This window comes from Cynara cardunculus (assembly GCF_001531365.2).
Source record: "Cynara cardunculus var. scolymus isolate 2C chromosome LG 13, CcrdV1, whole genome shotgun sequence".
Lineage (NCBI taxonomy): Eukaryota > Viridiplantae > Streptophyta > Magnoliopsida > Asterales > Asteraceae > Cynara > Cynara cardunculus.
In genome coordinates, this window is record NC_037540.1 from 41,507,467 (window position 1) to 41,528,641 (window position 21,175).

The following is a 21,175-nucleotide window of genomic DNA, read 5'->3' on the forward strand; positions in this document are numbered from 1 at the left end:
GAAAACTCAAATCGTTAAGCAAACGGATATGTTTCTTTTGTTGGTATAAATGTATCGATTGCATTATTATTGGAATTAATGCATCTACTTACATGTGTGACACAAGTCGAAAATGCACGTAATCACATGTAGTATAGACGTGTCGTTAAACGACGAGGTTGGTTTTTGCCTAACAATTTCATGAAAAAGAAACGAGGGTATGAAAGCGTCATCGTTGAAAAGTGTAAGGGGTTACATTGTAAAATAAATTTGGCAAGAGTGAAAAAGGAACAACCCTTTTTTCCACCCATTGCGTACGCAATATTTTTCTTATTTTAATTTAGTTTTAACATAATTTATATTTTAGAAACAAAGTTAATTTATTAAATATTAAATTTATTTAACAAAAACATAAGAAATTTCTTTATCTCACGATTAAAAAAATTAAAAAAAAAACATTTACTTCAAAACAAATTGTATGAAAAAGTAACGTATTTTAATTTGATCTTTTTTTTAAACTTTTATTTTGGTACTTAAGACGTACAGTTTAAACATTTAAGTACTCGGGTGACAGGTTGAAGCATTAACCGGTTACCATGCTAATGTGACGAGTGATGTGGTATCTGGTTAATACTAATTTTGATAGGGTATTTTGTCTTATTCATATTCTAATTTTAAAAGAGTTAAAATAAGAGGTGAGTAGGATGGTTCACTTTACACACACAAAATGGGTCCGTGTCCGTAAAACCCATACATAAATATATGACTCCTATATAAACACTATCATTCCAACTAAACTCTCCATGCAAACACCTCTCTCTCTCTCTCTCTCTCTCTCTCTCTACACACACACTCCTCTCTCTCTCTATATATATATACATACATACATATACGTATATATATATATATCTCAATCGTTCTTGAAAAAAATGCAAAAACTTAACGAAGGATTTACAGGGTTACGGTATTTGTGTATTTTTCTCTGTATTGTTTCAACCGTTAATGCTGAAGATCCATACAGGTTTTTTACATGGAACGTGACATATGGAGATATATACCCGTTAGGGGTTCGTCAACAGGTAAAATTAAATAACTGATCGATCTTATAATTATTGATGTACTTATTATTGAGATCTTATATGTTTTTGATAATTGAATTTGCAGGGAATCTTGATAAACGGCCAATTTCCAGGCCCGGAAATATATTCCGTCACAAACGATAATCTTATTATCAACGTATTCAACAATTTACCCGAACCTTTTCTTATTTCATGGTAAGCGGTTGATATTTCCGACTATAATGTACAACTTTTAATGAATAATGTACAAATAGTTTATGCATGTTTATACTGGACGTAGTTGACTTGAGAAACGTGTACATAAGATGACGCGTAATTAATGTACAAGGTTGTGATTCATGAACATGCAAACAAAAGTAACCAATGCAATTAATTACAGGGCCGGAATACAACAACGTCGGAATTCGTATCAAGACGGAGTTTACGGCACTAATTGTCCGATCCCGGCGGGCCAAAACTTCACGTATAAACTTCAAGTGAAAGATCAGATCGGAAGTTTCTTTTATTTCCCGTCGATTGGTTTCCAAAAAGCCGCCGGCGGTTTCGGAGCGATCAAAATCCTCAGTCGGCCGCTGATTCCGGTGCCATTTCCTGATCCCGCCGACGATCACTCTATTCTCATCGGAGACTGGTACAAATCGGATCACACGGTAATTAATAAATAAAACAAAAACGCGTTTATATATAAACATTATATTTGGTCAATAATCAAGTTTCAAGATTTCTTGATTCTGATCATGGTAGCTCCGCCGTGTTTCAGAGACTCCGAAGAATTATGGACCTTGGATGGCGGCTGCCGTTTCCCGACGGAGTTTTGATCAACGGCCGTGGTGACGGCGGTGTGGCGTATAATGTTGAGCAAGGGAAGACTTATCGGTTGAGGATATCAAACGTTGGATTACAGAATTCGTTGAATTTCAGAATTGCTGGTCACACAATGACACTGGTGGAAGTGGAAGGAACTCACACCGTCCAAACGTCCTTATCGTCGCTGGATATCCACGTCGGACAATCGTATTCCGTCCTTGTCACCGCCGACCAACCACCGCAAGATTATTACATCGCCGTTTCTTCCCGTTTTACCAGTCAGGTCCTCAACACCACCGCCATTCTCCGGTATACCAACTCCGGTAAGGCAGTTTCCGGCCCACCACCGCCGCCGCCCACCACTGACATCACTTGGTCGTTAAACCAAGCTAGATCCATCAGGTAAAGAAAACATCAAGCTATTTTGGAGAGTAATCTAATACGGCATCGATTATTTTTTGCGATGTATTTTGTGTCGCGATTTATCGTTTGTTTACGTTACAGGACTAACCTGACGGCTAGCGGACCGAGGCCGAACCCACAAGGCTCGTATCATTACGGACAGATTAACATTAGTAGAACGATCAAATTAACGGGATCGGCGTCGATAATAAACCGAAAGCAGCGATACAGCGTTAACGGGGTGTCGTTTATTCCGGCCGATACACCTCTTAAACTAGCCGATTACTTTAATATTAGTGGAGTTTTTAAGGTCGGGAGCATTCCCGACGAACCGACGGGTGCGGCCCCGTATCTCGACACTTCGGTTATGGGTGCCGATTTTCGAGATTTCATCGAGATCATATTCGAGAATCGTGAGAATATTATTCAAAGCTGGCATCTTGACGGATACAATTTCTTTGTTGTTGGGTAATTTGGTTTTCTCAAGCTTTAAATTTCACGAAATCTTATTTGCGACACCAACTGTCGCTAATAATATTGTTTCGAATGTGCAGAATGGACAGTGGGCGATGGAGTAATACAAGTCGAAACGAGTACAATCTTATCGACGCAGTCTCACGTTGTACCGTGCAGGTTAGATTCGTAATTTCGTAAAAAAATTGATGTTTCGTTAGAGGTATTAAACAGTAATAAATAAAAATAAAAGAAACTGTCTGGTTTTTTATAGTATAATGGACTCATTCCTCCAGAAGCCCAAAATTTCATTCCTTATTTATTTTGGATACAATACAATACAGGTATATCCAAGATCATGGAGTGCAATATACGTTGCGCTTGACAATGTCGGGATGTGGAATATCAGGAACGAGTTTTTGGTGCGACAGTATCTTGGGGAACAATTTTACCTTCGTGTTTACTCTCCAGTAATGTCACCACGAGACGAATACCCACTACCTCAAAACGCTCTTCTTTGCGGCCAAGCTGTCGGGAAAAGGTCATGATCCGTCGCAAAAAATACCACCCGCAAATGTAAAGTTTGGAACCAAAATTCTTTGTCACGCTTCATTTTTTTTCTTTTGTAAACATTTAAACTGCATTTCTTTAATTTGTCGTTATAAAAATAAATACAAATAGGTATATTTTTTTTCTAAGTTAAATTTATGAGGATTTGGTTATACAAATTTATGTTTAATTATTACAAGGTGTTATTAATGATATTGAATTTGATATGTAATTTATATTATTTGATTTTGTGATAATAAATAATTAATATGTCAAATAAAAGTATGTAAACCTTTTAACAATCGGAAAAATACCCAACTTCTGATTCATAATCACAAATTGTATGATATTTTAATCAATTATTAATTAATTAAGGAGCCGTTTATCAAACACTTACATGATAAGTGTTTATCAACAAAATTTTACATTATCATTTTCTTACCGGTAAGATTTTAGTTCACTAAAATGATATCATACGCAACAATTTACCTGGTAAGCGCTTACCGTGATTAGAGTCGTCCTCCTCACATACCGGGTAAGATACTTAGTCCTTGTTTCGTTTTTACTGGATAAGATTCTTGGTCCTTACCATATTCATCTACTAAGGTAATGTGACTTGGTAAACAGCCCCTAAGATATATAAGGTTAATCAACTTTGTTTTTATTAATAAGACAAAATTGCATAAAAAAGTAACGTACTTTAACTTGATTCTTATTTTGAGTAACGTACTTTTAAAACTTTCATTTTAATACCTAAGATTTAAGTTTTAAACATTTAAATACCAGATAATATTAATAGTATTATTATAGTATATTTTAAATGTGGTATCACAATTTAAAAATTGTAGTAAATGATATAAATCAATCAATTTATATATATTAGAAAAAAAAATATATCCTCTAAGATAACTAGGGATTTTCCTTGTTATCTTCGTCCTCATGGAATTAGTCGAGCGGATTTCCTTTGTTATCTTCATCCTTCTAGAATTAGTCGAGGCCTTCTTCTTGGCAATAGCCTTTTTCTGAACACTTGTAGTTAACAAAAAAAATTATCTTTTATATAAAATAATGGTTTTCTTTTTAAATTTATCAAATTAGTTAAGAGATAATTCTTTATGAAACTATAAGCCAATTATAGATAGGGCTACGGTGAGAATGAAAGTTACGATGAGAAAGATAAGAAGAGATTTTCATCTTAAGTTATGATGAGAAAGATAAGAAAAGATTTCCATCTTGGATCATTTCTAGTTGAAAAAAACCACTAAAACAATTCACTTTTAGGTAGCGTTTGGTAAGCAGACTGGACTGGACGGGACGGGACAAGACTAATTGTCTGTCTTATGTTTGGTACGACTAGGACAGAACATGACTAATTGTCTGTCCTATGTTTGGTACGACTAGGACATAACATGACAAAACTGTTAAAATGATCATATTACCCCTAAATGTTGTTCAATGTTATTTTATATCATATAATGATTGTAAAATGACAACAAATCAACCAAAATATATTTTAATTACATAGTTTTCATGCATCACCTCGGCTACCTCTGCACAAGAATTCGATTTTACAATCAAAAGACTGAGAACTCACAACCAAAGCTCCGTGAACAAGAGCCATATCTTGCTCATTGTGTTACTTACAGTTTTACTCTCATTGGGCAGGGTGATTTTTTAAAAAGGAGACTCGAATATTGTGGTGACAAAACCACAAAATTATGACAAGTGTATCAAGATTCTCCAGCTTAAATAAGACCAAATCCTAATAAAAAAACACATGAGTAGCAGGTTGAATAGCAAAATGAAAATAAAAAACGATGACTTACATGGAAGAAGAACTGACAGGTGTTGAGGGAGGCTCGATAATTGTGTTGGATAATTAGGTTTTTTATTAGAAGAAAAAGATAACATAGTCATTTTATATTTAGTCCCATGTTGTTTCACTTTTTTTGGTGGAACAAAAATTATTAAGTTTTGTCCCATGAAATTTAAAAATAGTCTCATTTTATCCTATGTATTTTTTGTCCATGACATGCCAAACATGAGACTATTTTTTTTTGTCCCGTCCCGTCCCATGTAGTCTGCATACCAAAAACATCCTTAAAACACAACTCATTGATTATGTTTGGAATTAAAAGTGATCAATGTTACAAATTTCTTTTCACACCTCTCAGCTTAACTTCCATTCTCGCACGTCCATGACCATGAGACTCTCTACCAAAATTTGTGGGCGAGTGTTAGCCGGTGTAAAAAGTCTCTTTAGGATAAGAGTTGACCTCTGGGAAATGACCATTGAAGTAAGCGTTGACCAAAATTGTTGTTTACCAAAATGATTTTTATGAAGTGTTGACCGTAGGAAATGACCATTATATCCTTCTATTAGAAAAAAAAATGACTAAAAATTATTGTTTACTGTTTATTTTTTAGTTGTATGTCGATTGAAAGTTTATTGTTTATCAACAATTTTGCATATAAATTTAATCATTAAAAAATCATTTTTTTTACCTACTTCCCGTGACATCTTGTTGGTGTGATACAAAACACCAGCAATGCTCTAATTCTCAAACCTGCGTCTCAACCAACTTGCACACACCTCAACCAATCTCAAGGCCTTAAAGTTGACAGTCAAAAAAACCTCCAAAGACCTGCACATAGTACAACACATCCATGCAAATGAACCCTACACCAGATCATGTGAGACCAAACTATTTTCGTGAGAGCTGCGAAACCACATAAATAACACTAAACCTTCACAGTAAAACACCGTGAAAGTTCACTGTTTCCATACATTCAGAATGTTTTGCTATGAAGTTTCAGTGTTATTTTGTAGTCTCACATGAACATAACCCCCTACACTATATCAAAGGATATACTATAGGTGAGTTTAGTACACAAACTTGGACGAATAATGGCAAGATAAGAAAGACTCGTGGAAAGTTTAGTAGTTTTAATTTGACACAAATAATTTAGTAAATTATCAGTCTTTGTCCTTTTATCACCCTATTTTTGTTCCACTTTTTCCGGGGGGACAAAATCATCCCACTCAGGTCCTTCTCCATCTCAATCTAATGTCGCGTAAAATGTGAGACCACAAGTTTTATAGTATCCAGTCAAATCCGTCCTATCCAGCGCACCAAATGCATCCTACAAGCTCTATATTATAAAACCACATCGAACTCATAAAAGACGAAGCATACACCTGAAAACTAACAACTACCGCTACGTAGTAATGAGATATAAATATAGCGAGAGCTACAAACAGAATTATTAACTTCTTTAAAGGAAAACAAGTTCAAACCAAACCATACAAGGTTTAGGAGAAAGGCATATCACAGATGCTCTGCATAATGGTGCACAACCTAAACCTCCAATTTAATTAGGTGTTACCTCAACTATACATGAAACTGCAATCCTTTTCTATAAATCTCTCCTGGAGGTGGATATAGCATCTCGATTGAAGTCTGGCCAACCTATTTTTCGGCTACCTGAAAAAAAGGATATATACAAAACGACGTTATGATGCATCTATATCTACCGATGCAATATAAACCTGTTATGGAACTCCAAAATAGAACACATTCCTTATCAAGATTGTTATGGATTATAATATCTTGTTATATATACAACCGTAGCAATCAAGTGAAAACACATTATCCCTAAAGATTGGAACGATACTAGCAATCAAGAGTTTGAGCAGTTTCGATAACTGCCAGAATGAAAACAGCCATTGATGCCCTAATATGACTATAAAGCCCAAAACCAAAAAGCGTGTTCAACACCATGAGTTCATAATCCAGTAGCAATAAAATCACGACAAATCACGCTGCAATAGCACCAAATTCGTGTTCATATTGACTGCCTAGCTAATACCACACAGCATTAGGGGTGTAATTACTAATTAGGAGTGCTCAAAAAACCAAACAACCAGACCAATCCAACCAAGAAAAACCAAAAGAAAAACTCTCAGCCCGAGGTAACCCGACACATAGTTGATACAAAATTAGGACAAACCGCATCTACTGATGTAACGCCCCAAATCCTATATTAGAAGCCGTTACTTTCTTATTGATACAACGAAGTCTTGAATATGAACTTGAAATTAGCTTTATTTATAACTTAGCTTATAATTACATCATAAATATTCTTTTGAGATCTCACTTGAGACACGTAAGTATGCTATACTTGCCTTGAGGTTTGCTTACCTCGGGGTCCATAAAGGCTGTCCCATAAGGGAAGTTTGCAAGACGTCCCTTCTTGTAATATCCCATATGTTGGATGTATAGTCATACTTACTAGACTTGCTTTGTGTAAAACATGTCATGTGTGTAAAACACATACTTACTCATACCACATCATCATGCATATCTTGAATATATGGATGTATCAACATTTTCATGTAAAGCAAACATGCCAAAACATCTTATAATGCATAAAGTACTCTTATATAGAATGCATGTATCTCATAAGGTACTCACCTTGATTATGCCTGGCTTTTCCTTTGATTATTTAGTTCAAGCTTGATGATGTATAGAGAGAGGTTTCTTATTTTTGGTATGGAACTAATAGTAACACTTCAACCAACTACTTGTTCTTTTTGCTCTCATGTTGTATTCTTATGAGAATTTAACACCTAATGCTTAAGATAGAGAAATCTTGACACATCATGCCTCTAGCTCTTGCTTGTCATCATGAATTTTGCCAACAACTAGCTTGCTATGTCATACTTACTAGACTTGCTTTGTCATGCTTAGTAAACCTGCTTAATCATCAAATAGCTTGCTAACACATCCTTCTAGCCTTACAACTCATCACTTTAGGTTTGATTTCTCATGCTTTGCCTTGTAAGCTACTTGTAGACTACTTGTAAGATACTTGCCTTGAAAATATGATAATTTAATAGATGCTACAACTGCTGAAACCTTTTTAGAGTACTTAATTTGCTCAAAATATTTGTATTTAAGGCTTAAAACATTGTAATTAATAAATATAAAAATAGGGTGTTACAATTGGATTGGAATTGGGTTAGGTAATTCAAACTCAACCCACATAATATGGATTCAATATTATTGTTAAGTCCTTGATTAATATATGTATATTGGACATTAGACCAACCCACAATTAGTTATATTCAAAATTATAGTTATAACTACAACCGAAATTTTACTTTATTATTTACATGAACCTTCAACTTCTTTTTAATTTGTTAGCCCTTTTTGAATGTCCTTATTTTGATTTACTTCTTTTACACATAAACGCTTAGCTAGATTGTAAAATGATGTACCAAAGTTTCAACCTGACCAACTCAACCCGCATGGTTTGGGTTGGGTTGTAGTTTTGCGTGGGTTGGGTTGTGTTGAGATTTTTCAACCACAAACATTGGGTTGGGCTATTCAAATGCCTTCAACCTGGCCATCCCAACCCATGTGCAGCCTTTGCAATTTACTCCCTCCATCACAAAATAAAATATTAGTGATTACAAATATTTGTAAAATGACGTCTACCCATCAATTACAACCAGCTAAAAAATAAATAAGGGTATATTTGGTAAAACAACATCTTTCCTTCATTTTCCTGCTCAAAAACATGCAAACTTATTTTTTTCCTTCTCTTTCCTTCCTCTCTCAAGAACACAAATATAAAAATTCTTTCCTTCCCTTCCTTTTCTTGTCGTTTCTTTTCCATCCCTTTATTTTCTTTTGAAAGTATCCACTTGTTTTCGGGACAGAGGGAGTATTATTTTGAGGAAACCTTGATTTATATAAATTGCGTCATGGTAGAATAAAAGAAAACAATATCAAACCAAACCTAAATCATCCCTGAACTTAAAGCTATTCAAAGCATTTTTATCTAAAGTGAAGAAAAACAAAATCTAGTCCTTCAAGAAAGTCGTCTCTTAAGGACACCTTCTACGTATCTTCTTAATTAATCATAATGGTATCTTCCCCATGTGTTGCCTCAGTGGTAGGATGTTGATATTAACTGTTTTTGTGAGTTTGGCAAAACAGATTTTGGGCTAATATGGTTCTTTAATATGTATGTAAAAGGCAGTTGTAAGCAACGAGGTTGACAACATTTTGGTGGTCTCATGAATATTAGTTCACATCACCATATGCAAGGGTGCTATGAGTTGGCTAAACTAGTTAGTATGCTTATAACCGGTTTGGGTGGTGACATTGGTAGATGTTGGGCTTGGTTAAAAGTTGGTTTGGAAGATGTTGGACTTGGTTCAAAGTTGGTTTGGGCTCTAATTGTGACAACTTCTTGCTGTGATGAGATGCTCAGCATGGGCTTCTCGAGCGTGTATTGATGGATGCTGTTTTGCTGTTGTCCATAATGTTGTTATCAGCTATAGTGTTGGTTGAAGCTTTAGGTTGTTGAAGGTAATAACTTCATGGTTGAAAGGCTAAAGGTAAAAACTTCATGGTTGAAAGGCTATAGGTAAAAACTTCATGGTTGAAGCTTTGGGTTGTCCAGAATGTTGTTGTCAGCAAGACTATTTTGTTAAAGCCTATAGGTAAGAACTTCATGGTTAATGAAGAATAAAATGAAGCAGTAGAATTTCAAAAAGAAATCAAAAGACGACTAATATTAATCTAATTAAAGTTGCACAAAGTATGTTTTCTGGATCGCATTTGTGTATCTATAGAAAAAAGATATTCTAAGTAATTAAAGATAAAAATATAAATTTTGGTTCAATAGCAAAATAGTCATATTGTATACCCTTAAGGGCATTGAGAGGTGGTTTGTAGGAACCCCCTTATAATGTAATTCAATGGCCTTTTTGTTATTTCTCGGTTGTCATAACTAAAAGTTTATCATGATGGCGTAGCCTCTAATACTTGAATACCAATATAATTAAAAGGGGTAAGTTATGGCCTCTAATACTTGAATAACACTTGTTAGAGCAAGATGCAACCATGCATGCTTGTAAGATAAAATAAAATATCATGCATAATCAAGCAACCTACCAAAATAGCACAACAAAATCAAAGACATAGATCAATCATATTACCTGGTTAAGTGGATTATCTGGAGATTTTTTCCATAATTTCCATATCATATCCTTATATTGGGTATGAGTGAGACCAGGTTTCTCTGCTTTCAGCTGTGGAAGCTCAGCTTCTTCAAAAGCCTGCAAATAAATAATTCCATAATTAAGCAAGATCAGATGAGCATACTCATAGTGCCCATTCAGCCACTAGTTAAGCTATAATTAATGAATGTTAATGATGCTCAAGGTTTGCATATACCTTGCTTTTTTAGGTTCAAAATAAACGCAAGGAACTTCAATTGATATGTATCGGTAAGCTATATCTTTGGCATTAATGGTCACTATGACGAAGCTTCTCTTGAATATCATCATGTTACAAATAATGAGATACAATGCAAATGCAAACTCGTTGAATTTCTCCTCCTCTCTTTTCTATAGGTTGTTTTCGCCTTTATGACTTTGATCAACTACTACTAAGCATGTTTTTGAAGTACAGCACTTACCTAACCGGTTAATCAGCCCTATAAAAGAAATATTTGAATTCTAGACAAACATAGTTGGGTTATATGACGAAGACACAAGATTAACAAATAAACAGGAGGAGAAAGAGAGCTTTGTTATGTTACTGAACTACTCATCAACCAAAGTAATAACCATTCAACTCAAAACATGCATCACGTGGAGAGAAATTTTATAGATTTGTATGAGTTCCTTAAAGCAACATATGTATGATTATTCTCATCCCAATTACCAACGACCGAACATGCTAAACTACAAATAAACCTCAAGATAGAACACTAAACACCATGGACGACATTGTCAGTAATGCTGCCTAAATAAACATAAATATATAATTGTTCTGATTACTGCATCCACCTTACATTCTTAGAATGATAGAAGCAGAATATAACTAACAAAAACACAAACTTGTTCATACCGACACTCAGACAAGCAAGGACGGTAACTAATTTAATGCAAAGACAGCTCTCCTTGTATGAATCAATAAACTTTACAGGCCAAAATGCATTGCACGGACCAAAAACATCACAAACCCACCACATTAGTTCTAATCTAGCCAATCTTATCACATTGATCAATGGTCTACAGTGATAGCAGGAGGATGAGCTAATCTGGAAATGAATTATCCAATAAAAATCAAGGTTAAATTATTTATATAATTGAACTCCAATAATCTATAGATGCAGCTAAACAGTGGGAACTCAACAGCTACAAGTTTTGTATACCTTTAGTGTACATATGAATAGATATTTGGTTACTTATCGGATTTTATAAAGCCCCATACTTCAAAAAATACCCAAATCATACAATCTGGAAAAAAAATCCACATGTCAAAGAGCTTTAAACACACCAATAATCAACTGAAAACATAAAACGCACCTTAAACGAGGCTTTGAGCCTTTTCTCGGGATGCTTATCCACTGGCAAGCTATCGGCAACCGACATCTGTGCAATCGCTTCCTCGACTGACCTAGCCTCTATTATTGCATCATCACGATTAGTATTCTCAACAAGAATCATCTTCTCATACTCCTCCTCCTTCGCGGTTCGACTCTGCTTCCGTTTATCCTCCTCCGCCTTCTTCAAGATCTGAGCTTGCTCCTCCTCCTTCCGCCGCCTCAGCTCCGCCTCCGTCACCTTCGGCACCGGTATCGCAACCCTAGTTGTTTTCTTATCCACCTTCTTAAGCGACTTCTCAAGCTCTTTCTCCTCAATCTCCGCCAGTCGCCGCGCCTCCGCCTTTCGAGCGGCAGCCTCGGCTCGTTTCTCCGATTCCTCCTCGCGTTTCTTCGCCGCACGTGACTTGGCTCCCTCCGCTTCACGCCAGTACTTCTCCTCCTTGTCACGCGCTTCCTTCTCCTTACGCTCAGCCTCGGTGGCGCTCTTCCGTGCCTTAGCGGCCTCCGCTTTGCTGTTCACTCCCATCTTCTTCGGCGGCATCGTAACGATTTTCCGATTACAAATTCCGATCCTCTGCCACCAATTTCTTCCTTCAGTTTGGAGAATCGGATGAGTCTTTTGATCGGATTTTGTGTGTTGGTGTCAGTGCGTCTTCATTTTGTTCCAGAAATGTCGTTCCGTTTTAACACGTCATCAATGATGGGCCGTTCTTTAAGGCCCATTACATCAAAAGCCCAACCCAATAACCCACTGGCTCATTGGTTTTGGGAAAAAGTTTAAAAAACCCAATATACTTTATTGTTTGGGATGATTAAGTTTTTTGATAATTTTTTGGAACAAATAAGTATTTAAACATTCTAAAATCTGTTAAATAATTCTTTGAAATTTCTAAAACTTGTTAGATACATTCTTATGACCTATAAAACTAGTTAATATGGCAAAATAATAGAAAAAGTTCTCAAAAAAATCAGTGGATTTTCATATTTTGAATGATTAAGTTTCTAAATATTTTTTGAACCAAAAAAGTATTTACATCTATAAAATGAAACAAATATACCAAAAACGTACTTACATTTAAAAAAGATTATTGATGAAATTTGTTTTAATTGAAAATAAAAAATATTATGTTAGTGATTTAAAAAAAAAGATTTAAAAAGAAGTACTGATTAAATTTATTATAATTAAACGTAAAATATATTTTGTATATGATTTCTCAAATTAAAAAAATTAAAAAAAGATTACGGATGAAATTTATCTTAACTGAAAATAAAATATACTTTGTTGGTGATTTTCCAAATTAAAAAAATAGAAAATAATTTAATTAAATTATTAACGGATTAACGATAAAATTTAACTAAATATATAATTAATTAAAATTCGTCACTAGTGTTGGTATATTATGCATGAATTACTTATATCTAATTGATGGCTAACTTGACCACCGTTAGTCGATTTAACATGGTTACATGTTAATAATTGTGAAAAATTGTGCTTGAATTTTGTCAGTGATATAATTTCACCGATGAATTAGTGACGAATTTTAATTAATTATGTATTTAATTAAATTTTATCGTTAATCCCTTAGTAATTTAATCAAATTATTTTCTATTTTTTAATTTAAAAAAATTATTAACGAAATATATTTTATTTTCTAATTAAAATAAATTTTATAAATATTTATCTTCTAATCTTTTTTTATTTTATTTAATTTGAAAAATCACATAAGAAAAGTATTTTACTTTTAATTAAAATAAATTTAATCAGTGATTCTTTTTAAATCATTTTCAATTTTTTTTAATTCAAAAATTATTGATAAAATATTTTATTTTCAATTAAAATAAATTCTATCAGTAATCTTTTTAAATGTAAATATTTTTTTGGTATATTTGTTTTATTTTATAGATGTAAGTACTTTTTTGATTTAAAAAATATTTAAGGAGTTAATCGTTCAAAATATGAAAGTCCATTAGTTTTTTTCAGATTTTTTTCATTATTTTACCACATTAACCAGATGTACAAGTTATAAAGATGTATGTAACATGTTTTAGAAAGCCCGAGAAGTTATTTAACAGATTTTAGAATGTCTAAGGACCTATTTGTTTCAAAAAATTGTCCAATATGATGTCAAACATTAAAGTCCATTGGATTTTTTTAGACTTTTCCTTTGGTTTAATTGGTATTTGTTTCGGATTTTTAAATTTATTTTAACTATTTATGTCCATATCATTTGGTTCATCTCAAGAGCGGTTTGTTTACCTCTTAATAGTTCCATTAAGAGGCAACCTCTAAATCGCTGATAGGTGAATCTTGTTTAGCAAAAAAATGTCTGTCTCTTAATGGTTCTAAAACCCTCTGAATAATTTTGTATTTTGGGTCTCCCTTAACTATTTAGCGTCTTAATTTCATTCTGAACAATTACCAAACAATTATATGTTATCTTGCACTACATCATAAGAGCATTTTAATCATTCTGACCACTTAATCATTCTACACTAAACCATTCAGCAATTGTCAAACAGTCCCTAAATTATATATGATTAACAATATATCAATATAAGTGAGATTACACTAAACAATATTTTGAAGAGATAAATTGCATTGTGATTCACATGTTTGGTAGGCCAGTTTATCTAAGAGGCCGTTTACCAAACATTTTCCCGGTAAGTATTTACAGGTAAAATTTAACACCATTATTTTCTTACCATGTAAGATTTTAGTCCACCAAAACGATATAGTATACAACAATTTACACGGTAAGCGCTTACCGTGGTAAAATGCGTCACCCTCACTTACCGGGTAAGACTCTTGGTCCTTGTCTCGCTCTTACCAAGTAAGATTCTTGATCCTTACCATATTCATCTGGTAAGGTAAAATAACTTGGTGTTCACTTACCCGAGTAAGCGTTTGGTAAACGGCCCCTAAGCCTGTATAATGTATTGAAACGACATCATATAGTTACACTTTTAACTTCCTTTCTTCTAGTCATCTTTTCGCTTGTTTCTTTCCATTGTTGGAATTAATAATTAATGATCCGAAATCATCATCGTTTCCAATTCCCCTACATCGATGTTAACATTGCTGATTTTGTCACTACAAAAAGAAGTTGAAGGGATTCAATAGTTTTGATTTAGCATCATAACAAAACATGGATAGTATAAATTATTGTGTCTAGCAATTCCTGTTTTTGTATCTCTAATCTTAATTTACGGCATATTAAGTCTAGTTTTCAAGAGGTAAATTTTGGCTTAAAAGGACATGGGCTTCTAGATTGAACTTTTCAAATAAGGGTAAGACCTATCATCCACATATTCCATGTAATTTTCTCATTTTACATGTTGGGTTAAGATCCACATTGAGATCTCAGGGTGTGTTTGTGTACCTCTTAATGATGTCATTAAGAAAGAAGGGTTTGATAAGGTCAGACATTATTTTGTATGGAAAAAAATAATTAACAGGTCTGAATAGTTAAACAAGTCTGATTTGTTCCACTAACAATCCACCCCCAAAGCATTCAGATCCCATCCCCATCCCCACGTTGTGCTCCATTTCTCGCTTCTTCATTCTCTCAAATCTCATCAGCAAGCAACTGATCTTCTCCATTCCCACTTCCACCAGCAATCGATCCTCTCCTCACTCTCGATTCTGATTAGGGCGCACTCTCAATTCTGAAAATTCACCACAATAGCTTTTGTTAAATATTAATTTTCATTTTACATAAGACTGAGAGTAAAATGGTAATTCCACGTCATTCTAACCATTGATTAAGAACAGTTTCTAAATAATTATTTCCTATTCGGTACTAAATCATACAGAATGTCTTAATCATTCTACACCAAATGCTCCCGAAACTGCCAAACAACCCCTTAATATATGTGCATTGAAATTGCAATTTTTTATAGCTATTTTTTTAAATAAAAAATAATCATAATATAACAAAATTGGAGCCAAAACAAATTATATATAAAAAACAAGCAATTGTATTCTTCCTTAATTTAACATTCATATTGTTATACTTTTATAATATCTCATGGAGTTCTCGCGGCCGGGAAAGTTCTCGTTTGAACCTAACCTCATGTATATACTTTTTGTCAATCTGGTTTATTGATATAAAATTGGATGACATTAGTCTCAGTTACAAGTCGAAGGTTTTCAGGAAACAAAATGGTTCTATTCTTGTGGGTAGGGCACATATTTGCATACATTTATTTAGCACAGTTACCACAAACTAATTAGCTCTCATTTGATTAAGCCCTTATATATATGTATATGTATATATATATATATATATATATATATATATATATATATGAAATTCTTCATCCACAAAAAGGTATGGTGGTTATTCAAACACTCTCACAACTCAGATATATTGAGTATGTTTAGTTTTCAGTTTTGAACATAAGATACCAATATAAAATAAGAACTGTAATAACAAACACAAAGTAAATATGCTATAAAAGCCATATAATATAATGAATGAAGGTAATATATTTATAATGAGTTAAGTAGAGCAAAATATATCAACTACTCCACATCATTTACCAACTCTGTCCACAACATTATTATATTTTACCATAAAATTTCTATAAACCCCCCCAAAAAAAACTATTATGTGACCAAAAAATTAAAATAAATAGAGAATTAATTCCAAATTTGTTGATCACATTGACTACACCCTTCTTGAGCAATATCATCAATCTGTATCGGAGAATTATACACCCCTTTAATTTCCCAATCGGCCGGCAGCACAGTATTGGCCCAAATCCACTTTCCGTCGTAGCCGGAGATCACCAACAACCGCAGTTGCAGGGCACCCGCCAAATATCGATTGGTGTCCCAAACAGCCCCATAAATTCTGTTCATAGGACTCCAGTTTGATGAACCATCCTATAAAAAAAAGAAATCCAACCACACATTAGAGAAAAAGTATAAGTGTATTGCTACTACGACAAAATTAGTTTTATAGGACCAAACTATAAAACGTCATATCTAAAAACGTTAAAATAGGTTTATAGGATGTTTTTATGTGTTTTAACAAGTTTTTTTTAGGATGCTTTTAAAATAAAGTGTCGTATTAGATATTTTATAGGACATGTCTTACAAACTCATCTTTTTATAGGAAACTTGTTTTTACGAGACTCCTTTTAAAATAGTAACGTATAAAATGGTTAATACGACATTAAATTTTAAGAATGTCCCGAAAAAAATTTAGAATGCCTAAAATATCCTATAAACTTATTGTAACATTTTTAGATGTCATGTTTTTTGATTTGGTCCTATAAACTCAAGTCCTATGCAATACTTTTTTTTAGAACACTTCTTATTCTAGGCGTCGTATAAAATCAATTTTACTGTGGTGTGTGCACACGTTACAAGTCATGATTGCAGGGTTTTTAAGTACCTCAGCAATGTCAATGGCGGTGATTTCAGTTTGACCACCTTGGTATAAGATTTTGATTGCAAGATAATTAGGTTTTTGACTCGATTCTTCAACTCTCACAGCCAGTTTCTGGCCTTTGTAATCACATGGTATTCTGTTTTTAAATGAGAAAAAGGGGTTAAAATCATGCACTTTGTTCGTTTAAAAACTTTGGCAAAAAAAATAGTAAAGGGAGTGTTTGGGATTGCTTATTTGAAACAACTTATGCTTTTCTACAAAAGTCTTTATCAACTTATTATAAGTTATAATGGTTTAACTTCTTCAAAACTTCTTATTACCAGTTTGGTACCGGTATAAATTGTTTATCCAAACACTCAGAAGTGTTTATTACTGGTGTCACGTCGGAATAAGTCAATAAGTTGTTTTTATAAGCAATCCCAAACACCCCTAAAGTTTGGTTCAGTTATCAAATAATTTTTCTTCTAATTATATATTCAACTATGTTTCTTATTTTGTAAGATTTGATAACGTGAATATCATTTCATAAAATGTTTAAAAAAAGGGTTATAGTGAACATGACAATACGCTTGATATTTATGTTATCAAATATTATAAGATCAATATTTATCAGTCAAATGGGTAAAAAAAAAATACACAAATTTAAACTTTGTTACATTGATTAAGAAAAAAATTGTTACAGTAAATGAAAATTAATGAATTATCACTACAACAAAATTGGCTTTATAGGACGACTAAATTGTCTAAGCGTTTTAATAAACTACTTTATAGAACTTAAACTTATAAGACCAAACTATAAAACGTCATATTTAAAAATGTTACAATATGTTTATAGAACGTTTTTATATGTTTTAACAAATTTTTTAAAACATTTTTCAAAATAAATTGTACTATTAAACCCATTTTTATACGACATTTGTGTTTATAGGACACTTTTTCAAAACGTCCTAAACAAACTAGTTAAAAATGTCTAAAAACGTCTTATAAACCTATTGTAACACTTTTAGATATAATGCTTTTTGGTTTAGTCCTATAAACTTAAATCCTATAAAGTATTTTTTTATAACACTTTATACGTCCTATAAAATCAAATTTGTGTCCAAAACCTTAACGTGAAATATCTAAAATACCCTTACCTTTTATATTCCACATCGACAACAGCAAGTTTCAACAAGTATGGACGCATGCCCTTCTTAGCCATGCCTATGAAGGCTCTGTGACTCAACACAAAATCTGTTTGATTGCTTTGAGCCAGATCGGTTACTATCACTCGAGTCCCATTTTCGGTACACAGAGAAGAATCTTTGCATCTAACCTGCAAAATTACATCCATACCCTCATTCAAGACACAATTTCACTACATAATATGATAAAGACCAGGGTGAAGAATGTAAAATATATATGAATTCCAACCTGAAAACAATCGCCACAACCCGACCCGGATTTGTAGATTTTAGGAACAGCTGCAGCAAGATGGTCACCATACAAGGCTGTAGCTAAGGAACCATACCCACATGCTCCAGCTGCATTATTTTCAAAAATTAATCAATACCCATTAAATTATTTCAAGAAATATTATATGGGTCGATCTCACAATTGATATTTTCAACTAAAAAACCAATGTTTGGGGTCATAATCAAATGTTTCATGCTACAAAGCTTGCAAAAACTGATGAACACCCACAAAACTATTTCAAGAAATGTCATCTGGGTCCTCAGTAATGATTATTTCAAGTAAAGATCCAATAAAAGGGAAAGAAAACGGATTGACTGATCCAAGGACGGACCAAATTTTTTTTGGATACGGTGACACCATATAAAACGATTGCACCTTCTATAATACGGTGGCACGTGGCACCTAACCACCCCTCTAGGTCCGTCTATGGAGTGATCTTGGAACCCACTCCCAGTCACTGATTTTGAAGAGGTTTATTCTTTGCAGACTTTTCAAGAAATCTTTAAAGAAAACATGACTGAGTAAAGATTTCTTACAAGAAAGAGAAAAAGCTTTTGGGAAGAAAGAAACTCTGCTTTGATGAACACATCTATCACATGCATTTATGGAAGAGATGGAGATGGAGATGGAGATGGAAAGAAACAAGCTGAAGCAGAAATAGAAGAATCCCATTTTCTTGTTGAGTGTGTGTTCTTGTTTTTGATTTGTAAGCAGAAATGGATTTTTGGATTATATGTCAATTCATAGTGGGGCCCTATTTTATATATATATATATATATATATGTGTATAAAGAGTATATATATCGACTAAACGAGTAATAAATAAATTAAAACATGAAAGTTTATCTCATACGTTATATTGAAAGTTTTATAGGCTAAAATAACAAAAATGTCTTACAAAGACAAATTGACATATTGAAGTAGAATCATAATCGGCTAAAAGAGTAAATGCTAAAGCATTACAATTGAATTAATGTATAACTGACTAAAGGTTAAAACAAATAGATCGTCCTTATGATTAAGTAATTTTAACGGTCCTTGTCTCTTTTTTGAATTAACGGAACATGTTGTGGTTGCGTTTTTAATGAATTACATCCTCATGGTTGCATGTTTAATGAGTTGGGTCCATGTGGTTGCAAATTTTTAACAAGTTCGCTCCCTATATAAATCAATAACCTAGGAGCCTGTAGTTACATTAAGGACTCGACTTGTAAAAATGCAACCACAAAGACGTGATCAGTTGAATTTTTCATAGAATGAACAAGGACCGTTAAAAACACATATATAACCACATGGATGAAACATGCATTTGCTCAAACATATATAATCGGGTAAAGAATTACAACTGGACAACCAGTATCTTTAATATTCCATACACATTTTACTTTATAAACAATTTTCGGCTTAATTGAAATCAGGTGATTTTGATATGACATTTTTTATATAAGCAAGAATCATAACTGGACATCCAGTATCTTTAATATAATAGTTTTTGTTGCAAATGCAAATATAACAGTCCTCAAACAACTCGATTAAATGATAGACATTAATTGTGCATTCTCCTCTTGGCTCTAGAATAGAAACCAGAGAAGTTACTTTTTTTTTACAACTTAAGATTTACGTTATTAATAGTTACAAAATTTATCGGGTCAAATTTGGTAAGAAATAAGGAGAATTAAAAAATTGTTACATTGAATTGAAATTAAAAATAATTAATTTTATTGTATTTTGGCATTCTAAAAATATATTTTTTAAAAGGTAATTAATAATTTATTTATTATTGTATTTATGATATTTTATCAAATAACACCTAAATGTTTTATTTCCTTCTCCATCGATTGCATGTCTAGGTCGAATAATTTAGTAATTTTTGTATTAATAAACAATAAGTTATGCTTAATTAGTAAGTTAGTTTATGGTTTAAAAAAGAGTTTTTTTATTAACCTGGATATCCAACACGCTATGGGAGCCGACTAATCTCAAGGAGACTATCTGCTTTGCAAATAATCAGGAGTCACTGCATTTGAACCTTCGTGGCCACACGAGAATTTTTTTCCTCTTTAGATTTGAACCTGAGACATTCTGGTATTTTTGACTTTTGGAGCTAAGCTCAAACCAATCAGGCACCACCCTTATGGTTAAAAAAAATTCAAGTAGTATAACAAATTAACGTTCAATTTTTCTTATTTCATATAAATTATTTCGGATCTAGATGGCATCAATTATTATTGAAATGACATTTTTTCATGTAATCAAGAAATTACAATGTACAATGTCAACCAATATCTTCAATATAATATAACAATCTTGTCATGGCATATGCAAATCTCGTAATTTTCAAGCAATTTGATTAGGATAGGCGGTGTGCATTCTTCTCTCAGCTCCGAAACAAAAGTGAGAGAAGTTAGTTTCTATTATTCTTTTGACAACTTTATATCTACGTTATCAATAGTTACAAGATTTTACTGTTACGGATCAAATTTGGTAATAAATAAGAAGAATAAAAAAATTATTGTTATTAAATTGAAATTAAAACAAGTTTTATTGTATTTTAATGGATTTTGACATTTTGAAAAAGAGAAAATACTTTTTAAAAGGTAATTTTTTTTGTTACTCTATAATATATATATATATATATATATA

At 32.9% G+C, this 21,175-nt stretch overlaps 3 protein-coding genes across 4 annotated transcripts; 1 reads left to right on the forward strand and 2 right to left on the reverse strand.

Annotated features, from left to right (window-relative positions):
• The first annotated feature begins 908 nt into the window (after positions 1-908).
• LOC112525071 (L-ascorbate oxidase homolog) lies at positions 909-3,523 on the forward strand. The gene is made up of 7 exons (XM_025135008.1): positions 909-1,058; positions 1,144-1,253; positions 1,438-1,708; positions 1,819-2,267; positions 2,370-2,735; positions 2,822-2,900; positions 3,065-3,523. The coding sequence occupies exons 1-7, from the start codon at positions 909-911 to the stop codon at positions 3,266-3,268; spliced, it is 1,629 nt and encodes a 542-aa protein (XP_024990776.1). The 3' UTR covers positions 3,269-3,523.
• A 2,946-nt stretch (positions 3,524-6,469) lies between these two features.
• LOC112526150 (coiled-coil domain-containing protein 124) lies at positions 6,470-12,300 on the reverse strand. Its single transcript, XM_025136546.1, has 3 exons — positions 11,659-12,300; positions 10,282-10,401; positions 6,470-6,754 (listed from the first exon to the last, which is right to left on the reverse strand). Exons 1-3 carry the CDS (start codon positions 12,217-12,219, stop codon positions 6,740-6,742), a joined length of 696 nt encoding a protein of 231 aa, XP_024992314.1. The 5' UTR covers positions 12,220-12,300; the 3' UTR covers positions 6,470-6,739.
• Positions 12,301-16,320: 4,020 nt separating this feature from the next.
• On the reverse strand, positions 16,321-19,446 carry LOC112526024 (expansin-like A1). 2 transcript variants are annotated; one of them, XM_025136400.1, is made up of 6 exons: positions 19,413-19,446; positions 19,069-19,146; positions 18,491-18,600; positions 18,214-18,392; positions 17,081-17,213; positions 16,321-16,566 (listed from the first exon to the last, which is right to left on the reverse strand). In XM_025136400.1, exons 1-6 carry the CDS (start codon positions 19,444-19,446, stop codon positions 16,321-16,323), a joined length of 780 nt encoding a protein of 259 aa, XP_024992168.1. The 2 variants fall into 2 exon arrangements, with proteins under 2 accessions (XP_024992168.1, XP_024992167.1); XM_025136399.1 differs by lacking the exon at positions 19,413-19,446 and having other exon boundaries at positions 19,069-19,204.
• Positions 19,447-21,175: the final 1,729 nt, after the last annotated feature.

Bases quoted from the DNA above. Each gene is read 5' to 3' on its own strand.
- LOC112525071 (XM_025135008.1), top strand. From the start codon at position 909: ATGCAAAAACTTAACGAAGGATTTACAGGGTTACGGTATTTGTGTATT. The intron at 1,254-1,437 runs GTAAGCGGTTGA...AATTAATTACAG, and splicing joins GAACCTTTTCTTATTTCATG to GGCCGGAATACAACAACGTC. The intron at 1,709-1,818 runs GTAATTAATAAA...GCCGTGTTTCAG, and splicing joins GGTACAAATCGGATCACACG to AGACTCCGAAGAATTATGGA.
- LOC112526150 (XM_025136546.1), bottom strand. From the start codon at position 12,219: ATGCCGCCGAAGAAGATGGGAGTGAACAGCAAAGCGGAGGCCGCTAAG. The intron at 10,402-11,658 runs GTGCGTTTTATG...ATTTATTTGCAG, and splicing joins GGCTCAAAGCCTCGTTTAAG to GCTTTTGAAGAAGCTGAGCT.
- LOC112526024 (XM_025136399.1), bottom strand. From the start codon at position 19,204: ATGGGATTCTTCTATTTCTGCTTCAGCTTGTTTCTTTCCATCTCCATC. The intron at 18,601-19,068 runs GTAAGAAATCTT...AAAATAATGCAG, and splicing joins AAAAGCTTTTTCTCTTTCTT to CTGGAGCATGTGGGTATGGT. The intron at 16,567-17,080 runs GTACTTAAAAAC...TTTTTTTTATAG, and splicing joins CCGCCATTGACATTGCTGAG to GATGGTTCATCAAACTGGAG.